Genomic DNA, 16156 nt, shown 5'->3' on the forward strand with positions numbered 1-16156 from the left:
ATTAAATATATATAAAATATTAGCTTCTATAAAAAACATATTTTTTTAATAACTTTTTGAAACAGAAAATAGCGTTTTTCATGTAAGTATATTCAGGCGTTCAAAAATTCATAACTCGAAGAATATTAACTTAAAAAAAAACTCTTTTTATTGAGATTAAACCAAAGAATATAAAAAAAATAGTCTGGTCAAAAAAAGTTCTTTTTTGCCATTTGTTTAAACAATCGTAATTTAAACAATTCCCGATCGGGTTACCGGCTGGCAACCTACATCGTTGTATGCAGAAGAACATTTTGAACAAAATTGCGTAAAACAATTTAATCTGAATAATTTTTCCCACTTCCCACACCGCTCATATTGTCTGAACTAGTAATTTGCACACTAAAAGATAAAGAATTTATCGCATAAGGTCGTCAGTCCTAAGACTGGTTAGACACGCACTTCCACTACCTTGAGCTAATCTTCGCATTTCCTTAAAACTAGAACAACCCACATCCTTAACTATTTATGAACAGTAATCTAATCTAGGTCTACCTCTACCCTTTCTAACTCCTGTTTTTGCCTTTAATATGTCTCTGACTAGACCTCATGTCTGAGAAGGTGTCCTATCCGCCTATTTCTAATTGACTTCCATAGAGTCCTCTGTTCTCCTATTCTTTCTAATACCTCTTCATTTCTAACCTCTATAAAGAATTGGAGACTGTAAATTTTAAAAATATATGACAAAAAAGAGAGACTCACCTAAATTTAACATAAGAAACTTATACGCAGCGGATATCTACAGTGTATTATGATAATTTGGGTCAGTTTTTCATTCTTTACTTATTGCACAATATTTCCCTTTTAATGAGAATTAAATAATATAATGACATTATACTCTTTTAATTTTTTGTTTCTTTTTGTTAATTTCTCATTGATTAGTGTTAATAAGTTTTAAGGGTTTATCTATAACTCACCCGAATCCATATCTGTAGCGCTGACAGTAACAACTGCGGTAGAAATGGAAACATTTTCAAAAATTTCGTTGCTGTACGACATGGGATCAAATAAAGGTGCATTGTCATTTAAATCCAAAACGTTGCAATAAATAGTTACGGTGCTTGACAAAGGCGGGTGACCAGCATCTTGAGCTTGTACTACCAGAATATAATGTTGAACCTGAAAATAACAATAAATATTTAGTAATAGAACATTGTAATCATACACCATCCGCAAATGTTTTTATTGTTGTTTTAATTCGCTAGTTAATTACTTTTTATTGTTTTTCTCATCATTTGATAAAATCTTAGACGTTTTTTTTAAAATAGTATGTAATTGCAGTACGCATAACGGTACCTGATAGAGTACCTTCCCACTTCAGGACCTTTTTCCAATTTCATGACCTACGTATATCATATACATAGCGTAATTTATCTACTTTTGTATATTATGTTTTATGATTCAGTTCCACTTTTACGGTTACGGTTACGGTTATAAAAAAGAAATGGAAAATGACGAAAAATAATAAATTATGTAAACAAAAATTCTAATAAAAGTATAATACAAAACGAAAATAATGAGGAACATTCTAAACAATAAATGCAGTATGTACCAAAATAATAAAATAAAAAAGTTAAAAGTTAATATTTAAATGTATGGTCAAATTTTTATTTAGAAAAATACTGCGAAAAATTAGAGAGCAGGGGAATGTAAAGGAATGGTTTTTGTAGCGAAAGGCATTAAAAAAAACATTTGACCATTTTTATCGATAGCTATTTACATGTAGTGAAAAAGGCGCCTTATTTATGAGATTTGTTATTAGTTACATTTTTGTGTTTCGTGTATTTATTACTGAATTTAGTTTATAGTATTTGGTTATGTGTGTACTTATTTTATTGTGTATGCTTCCAAATTTATATTTCCATCAAGTATCTTAAACCTAACCTTAAACAGATGCACAAAATCAAAAATATACTTTTTCCGACAACAATGAAGTAGATTAGATTATTTTTGGGGCTATAAAAAATTACGCTGCTATTAGTGAGACCGCTTACAGTCTGCCCAAAAACGAATAGCAAGATTAAACGCACGGACCAGTTCATCAACGCTTTCAACACCATCAAAGATATTCTAACTACCCGGACTTCAATGCTTTAGATTTTAGATGTTGGTCTCGGTACAGTTTTATTGCAAAGAGAGATTAGGAAGGATAATTCGATCACGTTTATCACCTTAAATGCTAACGAAAAAAGATTACTCAACCATAGAAAAGGATTAGTACTTGACAATTGTATGGGCTACACAAGAATTTAGACTGTATATTTATGGAAGAAAGTTCGCCGTAATAACAGAAACCGAATTCGAAATTAATCAGATGGAGGCTGGAAGCTTGAGGAATTTGATTAAAATATTGTCTACGAGAAAGATCGTCATAACACTACATAGATTTGAGGTTGCTTCAGATTGGAGGTACCAAACTGGCATTGGTTTACTACAAAAGGTTTTAAATACCTAAATAATAAGGATAGCATTCCAGAAAAAACTATATTTTTGCCACTTTTAGCCCAGAACGAGGCGGATGTTAAACCAATTCAGTTAAAAACAGTTGATTTATACTAACTTGTAACTGTAATAATCCCAAGTGTAAACAAACATGATATGCCGTATTTCGAGGAAATAGATAATAATCATCCATGTGCTGATTTTAATAGCTATAAGTTTATTTTTGGTAACCATGTTATTCTTCGTTAAAGTGAATAAAGTGAAACACGGGTAAGCGTCACAAGGAGACAGGGATAACTTGCTAGATATTGCACGTCTGGTCCGCCTCGTCTAGCCAAATACATCCGATTCTTCATCGATGGATTGAGGGACTGGATAGGTCAAGAACTCTTATCAACGAACCATGGAACGTAGAGTACATGAGCTACATGAGGAGTTAGATGGACTGAATCACGATAAGCTTGAAGATATTATACACCAAGTAGTACATAAGGCCAATAAGAAACCGAGTCCAGTAATGTACTGGAACAGCGGGAAGTTGGGCCATGTAAGAAAGTGCTTGCAAGAACTAGAAAGGTGCTCACATACACACGCCTTGTACACCGGAACTTAGTTATGAACATGAAGCTGAAGTCTGAACAGAACTTCGATTCAATTTTGAAAATGTTTCGAAAGTGGAAGAATTTATGACCGGCATGGCCAAAAGTGAGTGCTGAATTTGTCAATGAGAGTCTATGAAAAAGGTGGTGTCCTAGAGCGAGTACTAGAGATCAGGAGTGAAAGCAGATGCCACCTGATAGTACCGAGGAACTTGCGAAGGAAATCATACCTTAGCTTCATGACGGTTCTTTGGATGGGAATATTGTTAGTAAGACCGTTGGAAATATAAGTGAACGATTTCACTGGATCAGCTGTAAGAAGAATGCTGAAGAGTAGTATTGGAGGTGCAAGATTTGCGCAGCCAGCAAAGGACTCTCATGCATCATTATAATATCAGCAGTCCATTCCAAAAAATGCCATAGATGTAGTACCGTTTTCAAAAACGAATGATGGAAATAAGTACTTTGTAATGACTACTCCACGAAATGGGTTGAAGAACCAACTCAACCATACAGCGACCACAGTAGCAGAACAATTTCTCAAACACCTGATCAGCCGATTCGGAGTACCTGCGGGTACTATATTTCAGGACATTTGCAGAAAACTGGACATTTATAAATCTCGGACTACGTCGTTGCATAATTCAAAGTGCATAAATAGGACCATTAACAACTGCTTATCCAAAATGGATTTTCTAATACAGTGAACGAATTTTCGTTTAGTTTTCGATATAGAGAATTGTTTCTTATTTTGCAAGTTCAATTTGAAGTAAATGATTCAAACATTTTTCAAGGGTTTTCAGAAATTTAAAAGCCATTAAATATTTCATTAGTATTTCATATTTTATTCTAGGGAATATTTAAATTTATGTACAAAAGTGATAATTTGCATAAAATGATACAAAATTAGAGGACAAATAAAATTTTATTGAGATACTTTAAATGAAGCTTACTGCAGAATAATCTTACGTTTGTACCTAAATGTGTATGTATGGGTAACTTTGGGAATGGAAACACTTGTTTTGGCATAATATATAATATTCTATTATAAGGTTTATTGTAATTAAACATTTTAATCAATATTAGATCATTAGATGATTTGATAGAGTAGAAGAACCTACTCTAAGCCAAAAATTATGGGTTTTCAAATTTAATTTTAATATTGTCTACTTGATAATTAAAATTTGGAACAAATTTTTATGGCGGAAATTAAACTCAGTAAATAAAAAAGAAAGCAATAGGATGAGTCGTCGTGGGCCAAGACGTAGCTTGTAGCGTTGAAGAGTCTCCAAAGAATATCACCGCTAGTTTTCAAGATATTCGGTGACAAAAACTAGAAACCAAGAGAGACGATGTCGCCGCAGTCTCCCAAACAAAGCCAACTGGGTTCCGGTTAATACGTTACAGACAAGTCGACTTTTTACTACCCTTTCGACCAAAGTGCACCATCGAGTTCTTTCTTTTCACTCACCGATCTTGCGCTAACCATTCTACAGATGTGCCTTTATCTCAAATTTCACATATGATTTATGGAGTACAGGTAAATTATCAGACCCATTATTTTATTTAGAACTATCATCAACTGTTTTGTTTGTTAGCAATATGGATCACTTTCCCCGGCGCATCCACCAAACTCTGCAAATCCAGAGTTTTAGATGTTGGAGGCTTGACAACTCTTTCGATAAAAATTGTTATTAGAACAACAGAAGTAGTTTTATTAAAATTACTAGTTGTGTTTTCCTGGTAAAAGGATATCATTAATAAAATATATCTTAGTTAAGGCAACTTTTTTGTGTAGTAAAAGTTATAAACTCAGTAGCAAAAACGGGCTTTAGTCGTGTCGTTCGCGGAGTATTTCTAGGAAGCAAACTAATCAGTTTCTGTTCGGGCGTACCATTGGTTATATTTATGGAATATAGATAGACTAGTCGACAGGTTTTTCTTTAGCGTCAGTAATGGCAATAAGCGTAATCTTAGGCGGCCAAGGTGAGAGCAACGAGCGGCTTCTGTTATTTACTTAACCTCAGTTTTCACTCCGAGGAGGTTACGCAAGTTTTTTCCACCTTTTGGTCGAGAATATGCGCCGCAGATAAACTAGTTTTAACTTGAGCGCAAGAAGGGATACGTACATTACAGGCTGTCGCACCTTCTTCTTCTTACATTTATTGCTACCGGAATTGTTAACCAAGTTTGGTATAATTTTTTTAACAACTGGGTTGTTTTCAAGCATTAAATTAGATTTTACTCACAAGAAGAAACGTTTTATTTAATTAATTGGTTATAGTGTTAGTCACTAAATAAAAATACCAAGAAAAACTTGTTTTCACACATCATGAGATTGACATTAGCTAACGGGGTAACAGGTTCTCAGGTTGTCCACTTTTTATGTTACGGAAAATCAGCGTAACCTGGGAAAATAACTTGGAAAAGTCCGGAAAATCTTGTGAAACGTTTTCTCTACTAAAGGAATATGATCATACTGTAATCACACGTCCACTAATGATTACGATACACAATGCTGGTCCATTTAAAAACCACTGATTAAATCCAAAATGTCGCTCCGATTGTTACAGGTAATATGTAATCAGTTTACACTGTCAAAATTTCATTGAAGTAGAACTAATAGTTTCGGCACTCATATGCATATAAAAATTAAAACTGAAAAGGCTCAAAATATATTCATCCTACAGATTTTGGACGGATTTTAACATTTTAAATTATATTATTAAAGAGTGNTATGATAATGATTGCGTTTCGGCCATAATGCATTTAAAAATGTATAATGAGAAATAGTAAAATGATTTGGTCCTTTTTAAAATGTTTTGCGATTGATTTTTTCTTATTGAAGCGACAACTGCTAGCACTCAGTGATTCGGTGGATAATTATTAATTAAAGTTTCAAACAGTTAAGTAGGTTTAATATTTCACTTTTGTTATTATTGGAATTAAACAAATGAGCTCCATATTCATAGTCTTTTTTTCTCGTCTCCATGTTCTAGCGAGTACCACTGAGCGCCCCCATAGAGCAGTGGAGAGGTGTCATTTGTGGTATTTTCTAAAAAACGCTCTGTTAAGACAGCAAGTAAAAGTTGGTCTGTGTTCTTTCGGAGCTGTCTGCGACGTGCTGATGAGATCCATGAAGATCGAAACCGCGATCCGCGTCTGGCAGTTTCGACAGAATACAGACCACTTCGAATTATTTTATTTTATTCAACGTTACTTTGGTTATGGCAGAAACTGAATAACTCAATATTTTTCCCAAGTCAAATTGGTGACCTTGAATTCATAACGAACGCAGTGCTCTACTATTTTATGACTTTTCGGCACAACTGTTGTATACGGAAATGGGACTCCTTATCTACGCATTTGGAAGCACATCTAAAATTTATGTAGCCTTTTTTAATTATGTACAATTATTCTAGGACTAAAGACATTACCTACTGATACCTTTTAGACTGTAATTACTAAATATTCAAAAAATTGATTGTCAATCGTACGATTTATAAAATTACTGAATCTGAAACATAGATGCCGTTAATTAACAATTCAAAATGTAATACGTATTCATGGACTGCAGTGTTAATTTCTGGTTATCAGTTATCACTTATCAACATTATGACACGTGATATTTGGCAACACACCGCGAACTGTCGTGAGAATAAATGAGAACAAACAGTAACAGAGATAGTAGTAGCAGCAGCTTTTACATTGGTGTTAATGACCAGACTCTGTATCTCTGATATTTCTAGGGAGATTTTTTGAATATCTAGTTTTGTTTTTTGATAATCATTAAATAACTATCGACTAAAAAATCATAAAATTAATAAATTCTTGAGTTTTAGTAATAAATGAACTCTTCTGTCCCGATCCTTGCGTTGGTTATTATAATACAATATTTTTTTTAATTATTATATTTTATTTTTGAAATCAGTCATCTAGTACAAAATTGGGTAAATATCTAGATTACCCCCCACTCCGATCGGGGTGGGGGCAGGGGGGTTGAAAGTGGAGGTCTTCCTGAGTAAACCACCATAAAAAGTTCGCGGCGGTCACACCCCCATAAAAAGTTATAGGGTTGCAAAGTTCTGTAATTTTTCAATTTTCATACACTATAAAATCTAATAAAATTTAATAGATTACTTATTATTACTAATTATCCAACATTTATAATATCGATAATTAGTAACGAGCCAAAAAACAAAAACAATTAAAAAAAATTTATATCCTAATAGTTGTGTCCTAAAATCGATATCTACATTTCTCAATTACTTTTTTGTAGTAACATTGTACTTGAACTTATATTATTCCCAGTACTATTGTACGTAAGATCGTATCATCCTCAGTGCTATTGCACTTCAAAGTATATTATTATTTTTTATATAAATTATTCATTGTTTCTNGTGGCTGATTTTAGGTATCTAGGAAGTCAGATAAGTCAGGACGGAAGGAGTAGTAGGGATATAAAGCAGAGGATAGCGCAGGGTCGTGTCGCCTTTAATAAAAAGAAGCCACTTCTATGTTCGCGAACGGTTAATTTAGAAATTCGGAAAAGGTTGTTAAAGGTGCATATTTGGAGTGCGGCATTGTACAGGTGCGAAACATGGACAGTGGGCGCGGCGAAAAAAAAAGGTTAGAAGCGTTCGAAATGTGGTGTTATAGGCGAATGATGAGGATAACGTGGACAGAAAAGGTTACAAATGAAGAGGTTTTAGAAAGAATAAGAGAACAGAGGACTCTATGGAAGTCAATAAGAAATAGGCGAAATAGGTTGGTAGGACACCTTCTCAGACATGAAGGTCTAGTCAGAGACATATTAGAAGCAGAAACAGAAGTTAGGAGGGGTAGAGGTAGACCTAGATTAGATTACTGTTCGTAAATAGTTAAGGATGTGGGTTGTTCTAGTTTTAGGGAAATGCGAAGTTTAGCTCAGGATACGAAAGAGTGGAGGTACGTGCCCAACCAGTCTTTAGGACTGACAATGATATGATTATGATAATGATTGCGTTTCGGCCATAATGCATTTAAAAATGTATAATGAGAAATAGTAAAATGATTTGGTCCTTTTTAAAATGTTTTGCGATTGATTTTTTCTTATTGAAGCGACAACTGCTAGCACTCAGTGATTCGGTGGATAATTATTAATTAAAGTTTCAAACAGTTAAGTAGGTTTAATATTTCACTTTTGTTATTATTGGAATTAAACAAATGAGCTCCATATTCATAGTCTTTTTTTCTCGTCTCCATGTTCTAGCGAGTACCACTGAGCGCCCCCATAGAGAAGCAATAACACGAACGCTGCGAGAAAGAATACGAAGAAGGAACGTAATAAAAGTACCTATATAATAAAAGCGACGGGCATAAGTTTTGTTATTAATTATTCGTTCAAACGATCGCCGTTGTTTTCTGCTGCTTCAATAACTTACACAAAAAAACTCGGTCGACGATGCGATGTTCAAAATGGAATTTGGTGCAAGTTGCCAGGTTACATACACTTTGAAATCGATTTTTCATGGCAGCGAAGAAATATGTCGGTAATTAATAAGTGACAAATTGCATGCAGCACAAAAAGCCACTTAAACATCTCTAACGTAACGAGCTTAAAGTTAATACCATCTATAAACAAATATTTCAGACTGCTATTGCTACAATCTCTGTAATTCATTTTGTACGTATACAATGCCTATATTTAACTATCGCATTATTCTGATTAATTACAGGTATTAGATCCTTCCAGGGCTTATACACTTTGTGGTACCTATAGGTATGTATCAGCATCCAAAACTTTATAACAAATCTGTGGAACCTATATACATATACAGTAAAAGTTCCTTATTCACGGTTTCCTTATTCACGTTTTCATTATTCCGAAAACATGGGTTTCTATTCTAAACATTGTGATTTAACGGTGCGAGATAAATATCTAATTTGTTGTATGGTAACAGACAAAGATTAACACTAACTCGGTACGTTTTTGGTTTCAATTATATGGTCATTAAAAGCTTTTACAAGTGCTTAAATTTGATACTTCTTGTAGGACACGTATTTTCAATAAAAATTAAAAAATTTAAAAATGGCCTTCGACAAGCTTTAGGACAAAGCTTTATTTATCTTACTACAAAATTTCAAACCTCTGTTCCAAACATTAAACTCATGATATCTAGAACCGATAAGCATGCTTTGCGAGTATTACTGAATCTCCTTAATGTATCGGCATTTTCTGATTATGTACAGTTGGTACGTGCCGAAGCGGCTTTTATAAAAAATCTAACTGAGTAGAAAAGGATTCGGTGTTATTTTTCAACGTATCAGCATCTTTTGAGTGCTATTGGCTCGTGCCGAGGCGATTTTTATAAATGATGTAATCGAGTGGACTAATTTCAAAATTCAAAACAAGAAAAAATCACTAAACTTTTCAAACTCTTGCCTAAAGCTGATTATAACGATTAATTTTAATTGCGAATTTATCAATACATTGATTTTGTTTTGATACATATTGGTTTCATTTTGGAACCTTAGAACGTGTTCCATACTAATTACCATTCCATATCCACGGTTTCTGTATTCGCGGCATATTTATGGAAGGCATACCCCGCGAATAAAGAGCTTTTGCTGTAGTTTGTAAAATAAAAAATGGGAACTTATCCTGTAAAATATGGAAAAAGACAATAACCTTTTATATTACTTTTTATTTTACTTTTTGCACAGCCATAATAATAAAAATTTCCTCTTGAAAAACGCCAACTCGGTTTACTTCACAAGCGGTTTAAAGGCACAACGGGATGCCCGTCTGTCGGTTGAACAGCGAATGCATGGTTGTCCTTGTAAGATGCAATTTGTTCCCTTAATTAAGCATAAGATTTTTTGTACTCATCTTTGTCTTTTTTGTCGAAATTTAATTCGATACCGTTACTCGAGCATAACAACAAAACTGTTTTGTACAGGCTGACAAATTAACGGGAAAAGTAAAATTCAAACACTAAAATACATAATGTACAGCTACCTTCCTACCATTGTCATAACCATCTTTAATATTCGGAATTTTTAAATTACAGCTAGACATCTAAAAAAGCAAAGCCGTTTTCTTTAGAGATTAATAATACGTGAACGTTCAGTGAGTTTCTGAAATATTGCATTAATTTGGTATTAAGTTTCGAGGCTAGCTTTGAAGGGGGATATACATGTAACTGCAGCATAAAAAAATCGTTTCAGCTTTGTCACTACCGCTTGATTAGTAGATTAGTAGAGCGTAATTTGATATTCACCTCGATTAAGTGTATTCCAAAAACGTCTGCCTAAAAATATGTACCACCAAACAGTAATCATTTGCTGAGAAAATATTTTCAATTTCTTGAAGTTATTATACAGCAAATTTCAGTAGAAGTGTACCATATTAGTGCTTTCTTTATAATATTACAATAACTGCAAAAGATTTTTACAAAATTTTCATTTTATGATTATGAGATTTGTCTACCTGCAATTCTATTTTTTGAGGATTTTTCATGAATTTCATCATTATCATCATAAGGTCATCAGTCCTAAGACTGGTTGGACACGTACCTCCACTCTTTCCTATCCTGAGCTTAACTTCGCATTTCCCTAAAACTAGAACAGCCCACATCCTTAACTATTTGCGAACAGTAATCTAATCTAGGTCTNTTACATACCCATGAAAATCAACAAAATAACTTTGAGCCCCCATAACTTTTCATGGGGGTGAGACCGCCGCAAAGTTTTTATGGTACAGTGGTAGGGAAGACCTCCTCTTTCAATCCACCCTGGGATAATCTAGACGTTTATCCAAAATTGCTGCATTTCTTACGATAGAGCAATATCAAACATGAAAATTAAGTAAATGTTTGTATGTTCGAAAGTTCACCGCTTTCAAGAAAAACGTAAACCACAAACTACAGCTAAATTCAACTCCGGCACCGATAAATAAATACTACCAGTGGAGTATTTATTTTGTATTTTTCTGCACATGTATTGTTTATTTATTAGTCGTTTATTCTTTTATACCTTGTACGAAGCAATCGATATGCAGCTCAATAAGCTAATTCAGTAATACAGCATCAATTATTAGTGTAGGTCAGTCACTGTAGAGTAGTTGTTACAATGATGTGACATGATACGTATTTACGGGTTTGAACCATACCAACGCTATAGGGAGTAGGGATGAAATCCTCAATTTCAAATGAAAAGACAATGCCCGAAATAATACACGCGAAATAGCATGGAACGTCGACCCCTTTCATGTAGTGTGACAAATTTTAAAGGAACCAGTTGCTGCACCCCTATTATTTGCAGCGGGTGCAATCCTTGTCTGAAACTGATTTTTAGCCGCGAGTATATTTGTATCGTTGGCTGCAAAAGGAAAATACTTCATAGGGTGCTGCTTACCGACAAACTTGCTTCACATGGGACAGAATTTTGAATTTTTACAAAAATCACTATTAGTGCAATGCAGGTTTGCATGCCGTAAATCCTTTGCGATTGCAAGAACTGTTTTCGATTAATGTGTTTCGATATTTTTGGAGACTTATTTAACTTTTTTTGATAATTTTACCTAGAACCACCTGAAAGAATGTAACGCACATTAACAATACCTCAACTGCGGTGTGGAAATTTACCTTAATAAAGTTACAATTATCCAAATGATGCTCGTTTACGCGCTAGTGTTTACGTCATTATCATAAGGTCGTCAGACCTACGACTGATTGGACACGCAATTCCACTCTTTCCTATCCTGAGCTAACCTTAGCATTTTCGTAAAACTAGAACATCCCACATCCTTAACTATTTGCGAACAGTAATCTAATCTAGGTCTACCTCTACTCCACTTAACTCCTGTTTTTGCCTCTAATATATCTCTGACTAGACCTTCATGCCTGAGAAGGTGTCCTACCAACCTATCTCGCCTATTTCTTATTGACTTCCATAGAGTCTCTGTTCTCCCATTCTTTCTAATACCTCTTCATTTCTAACCTTCTCTATCCACAGTTTCCTCATCATTAGCCTGTAACACCACTTTTCGAACGCTTCTAACCTTTTCTTTTCCTCCACGCCCTTCGTCCATATTTCGCACCCGTACAGCGTCGCGCTCCAAACATACACCTTTTTCGAATGTCTAAATTCTTTTTATTGGAAGTGACTCGATCCTTCTCTATCCTCTGCTTTATATCTCTCCTGCTCTTTCCATCCTGACTTATCCGACTCCCTAAATACCGAAAATCAGCCAATTCTAATTTTTCGTCTCCTATCTTTATATTCGCTCGTACATAACTTCAATTTTTTATTTCTTTTATGTTCGTACATTTGTAAAGGATAGTGCTGTCTGTAATGTACTTATTTAATTTATTTAGTCTAAACATCATATGTAAATCGGCAATTCTCCATCTCCATATGTAGCTGCAGAGAATTGTAAATTATTGTAATCTTCTTAAAAAAAATTGTCCTTAACCACGCTGTTGAACTCACTGTGCGATTTTTTATTGCATCTACTTTACACCCTCCAAAGCTCGACACTATTTCCCGTTACACCTTGTATACAAATATATATGTAATGATATATATCTATAATTACAATGTTGTAACGAACGATTTTATTGCATGTTTGCTTTTCTTTCCAACGTTTCCAACGAACGGTACCTTCATATCTTCTGGGACAATTTTTACAAGACATCTAAAAATTTTCTCCTCGGTGACAGAATTTACTCTTGCATGAAATGCGAGTGTCGTGAACTTCATCGTTGCAGTGTTTTTAATTCAAGTTCACGGCAAAGTAAGATTCATTCACGAAGTCAGCCTTGGGCGTTAAATTAAATTCCAACACTGAATAGCATGGAAAGAGAAAAACCTACGACAGTTTACTATGCGAAGGAACAACGGTTCTCGCTGTCGTACTGTCTTTCAATTTGTGATTTGTGTTCATATTGTTAGAAAAAAAATCAGCAATTGTATTATGGTCGCAACAAATGCTTATTATCTCGTCTATCAATTAGATCAGTCAAATGGTAAAGAAGAAAGGAGTAGATTAACATTTTAGGTAGTGTCCACGGGACAAGACAAATTGTATGAGACGAAATGTCAATTCTTTTATTCGTTTTATCAAATGTTATTTTTCGTAAAAATAAGTTTTCAAGCAGTTTTCAAAAAAAAAAAAAAATATATGGTTACCTAAGTGAAAAACAAAATAGTAAAGTTACAAAGCCAAACATATATGACAAAAAAAAGAAATGAATAGATATTCTACAGGAGAAAAAAATTAAAAACCATCGATTTCGATTTTAATGAACATACAAAATAATTCGAAGTGGTCTGTGTTCTGTCGAAACTGCCAGACGCGGATCGTGATTTCGATCTTTTTGGATCTCATCAGCGCGTCGCAGGCAGCTCCGACAGAACACAGACCAACCTTTACCTGCTGTCTTAACAGCGCGTTTTAGAAAATACTACAAATGGCGTGGTGAGCGCCATCTGTAGTACGATGCTACATTTGAGGATTACATATGCTCCAACAAGGTCCATTTAAAAATATGGATATCTACTTGCTGAAACAAATCTTTAATGAACATGTATACTACGAATTTAACCATAGCAATAATATACTTGTGACAGAACTGATGAGAATGTCTCGAGTCAATCTGACTATGTGTGGAAATGCTTTTTCTTTTCTTTTTTACCACTCTAACAAAGTCCGCGCTCAGTTTGTGTTTCCATAAATATTATCTTCTCCAACTGTAAAAGTCAATCTAGACAAATATCCCACAAGTCTTCGTCGTCGTCGAAATTATGTGTTTCCTTAGAAATTCTGCCATGGGCATTTTTAACGTTTATTTTGTACAGAATTTTCTTATAATTTCTCTCTCCATGTAGTTTTATAAAATACTTCTAAATTGTTATCTTTATTTCACCTGCATACTAAAAAAAGGAATTCCTGCCTACCCAACATGTTAGCCTGTATGTACCATGACCAATCGACTAACCTAAATATGAAATCTGTTTTGGTGTAAGCTTAAGTTTATGTTAGTTTTATGTATTTTGAGTGTGGGAGTGAAGATATCTTTAGTAACATAAAAGATACACGTGTAATTTGCAACATCAGCTTCTGTTAAGTGCTATCGGCCACTACGAAACAGTTAGTTAAGTGCAAATAATTATAGACCTTGTAACGCCAAAGTTAGTTCCATGTACTGAACGGTGTGTGCCTTTACCTCTAACGTCTTCATTAATGGTGTCTCGTGGCTGTGTTCATACGCTCATATTTGTTGTCATGCTACCTATGGGCATGTCATGTGTGTGATAATACCGACATTACGGATCTGTATATGAATTAGCAATTTTCATAATGTGGAATTTTGAAGAAACAAAATATAAAATACGTTTAGTGGCTTAAAAACCTAACAGGTTTGCTAGTAGTCGAGACATTGATATGGATCCTTGAAAGTACCTTAACGAATGTGTGTTAGGGATCCCAGGTATTTATTTTGAAATTAATTAGAAGTTGTTTTGTTAACTTATTATGCATTCGTGTTATTTAAAAAAAAACATACTTAATCAGTGGCGATTTTTTTACATACAAAAATATAAACCTATAAATAAAAATGAGGAAAAGTTGTGTGACTGCATTGTATAATTGAAACAAGGAAACGTTTTATATTTTAACTTATTTGTGAATCGGTTAGGAGTGATCTACCCAAATAGGCCATAAATTGATAAGTACTATCTATCTATTTCCCGCTTTTGTAATACTTTTTGAAGTGAAACTTCTTTACGCACGGTAGGGTAAGTTCGTTTCATGCGAGTTGCTATGTAACAGAATCATGCAACGGATGTCCCCCCTCTACTCGGCCACATAATCGAGTTAGTAGTGGGGATCGCTTGAGCCGTGAACGCGCTTCAATGCAACGTTCGTTACAGGCAACTCCGGCATGTATAGTGTAAAATTTAAATTCATAGTGTACAAATAATACGATTAAACCAATTCCTTAACCCCTATCCCGGTATGTTTGTGTGTTTTCAGAAGTTTCACTTCAGTAGCGTGTTGTATAATTAAGTTTTATTTTTTTCTCATACTTTTTTCCTCATTTGTCCTATGTTCTCATTTATTTATTTTTAATAAAATTCTCTTTCCTCTTTTAGTAGTTTCAGTTGTGTAAATTGGAACTTCAAACATCCTAACAATAATTTTTCACATGTGTGATCATTTTCCCTCAGATACTTTCGTTGCAAATTCATCGAATTACTACAAACCTATATCACCAAATAAAATGTTTACACATCAGTAATATGTATAATACTTTGCGTTGAAGACATTTATTGAGTGTATATGGATTTCAAATCAAAACTAACCAATTGGTACGTCTTTCTTTTCTTACGTGATAGGACTATCAAATATGTTATCCTATTGCTGAACGATTTACATGCAAAAAGGCACAAAAACAATTTTGCATGTAAACCTTTTTTGAAATGGATAAATGAAACCACTAGCACTCGTACTGAATTTTAATTGTTATTGAAAGGTCGTGATTAAATTTTAAAGTTTTATTCAACGGTAGAAACAGAAAAGGTGAAAGATCTAACTGATGGTTTTCAAGTAAAACCATTTAATTCAATACCTCTTTTAATAAGAGTATTGGTAAGCCAAGCGTAAGCCTATTTCAATTGTATGGATATAAGATCTTTTTTTTATATAAACAAATAAAATATTAATAAATATTGAAAAATGTAGTTTAGGTTTTACTTACTTCTTCGTAATCTAATCTTGCAGTGAGTGTAAACACTCCAGTTTGAGGATTCAAAGAGAAAATATCGTTTGCCCAGTCGCTAATAACTGTGTAGGTAACTTGAGCGTTAATTCCTAAATCGGGATCAGTAGCTTTGATCTGACCCACTTTAGATCCTCTTCCAGCATTCTCTGGAATGTCGAAAGAGTACGCGCTCTCGGAAAATACAGGTGTATTGTCGTTTGTATCGGTAACCTGTAAGCAGGAAGAAAAACATTGATTAATTCATATTCAACTTAAATTTTAAAAATATACTATTGCTTAAGGATGTTTGGGAGGTATGTTAAAATGCTA

General features: G+C 34.0%; 1 protein-coding gene across 1 annotated transcript in view; it reads right to left on the reverse strand.

Moving 5' to 3' along the window:
• Positions 1-945: 945 nt before the first annotated feature.
• Positions 946-16156, reverse strand: part of LOC108740069 (cadherin-related tumor suppressor-like) — a 47454-nt gene continuing 32243 nt past the window's right edge. The window contains exons 3-4 of the mRNA XM_025977076.1: positions 15824-16057; positions 946-1158 (exon numbers count right to left, since the gene is read on the reverse strand). Of these exons, the coding sequence (XP_025832861.1) occupies positions 946-1158; positions 15824-16057 (447 nt within the window). The remainder of the gene's footprint in view (positions 1159-15823; positions 16058-16156) is intronic.

This window comes from Agrilus planipennis, unplaced genomic scaffold, assembly GCF_000699045.2.
Source record: "Agrilus planipennis isolate EAB-ADULT unplaced genomic scaffold, Apla_2.0 scaffold267, whole genome shotgun sequence".
NCBI lineage: Eukaryota > Metazoa > Arthropoda > Insecta > Coleoptera > Buprestidae > Agrilus > Agrilus planipennis.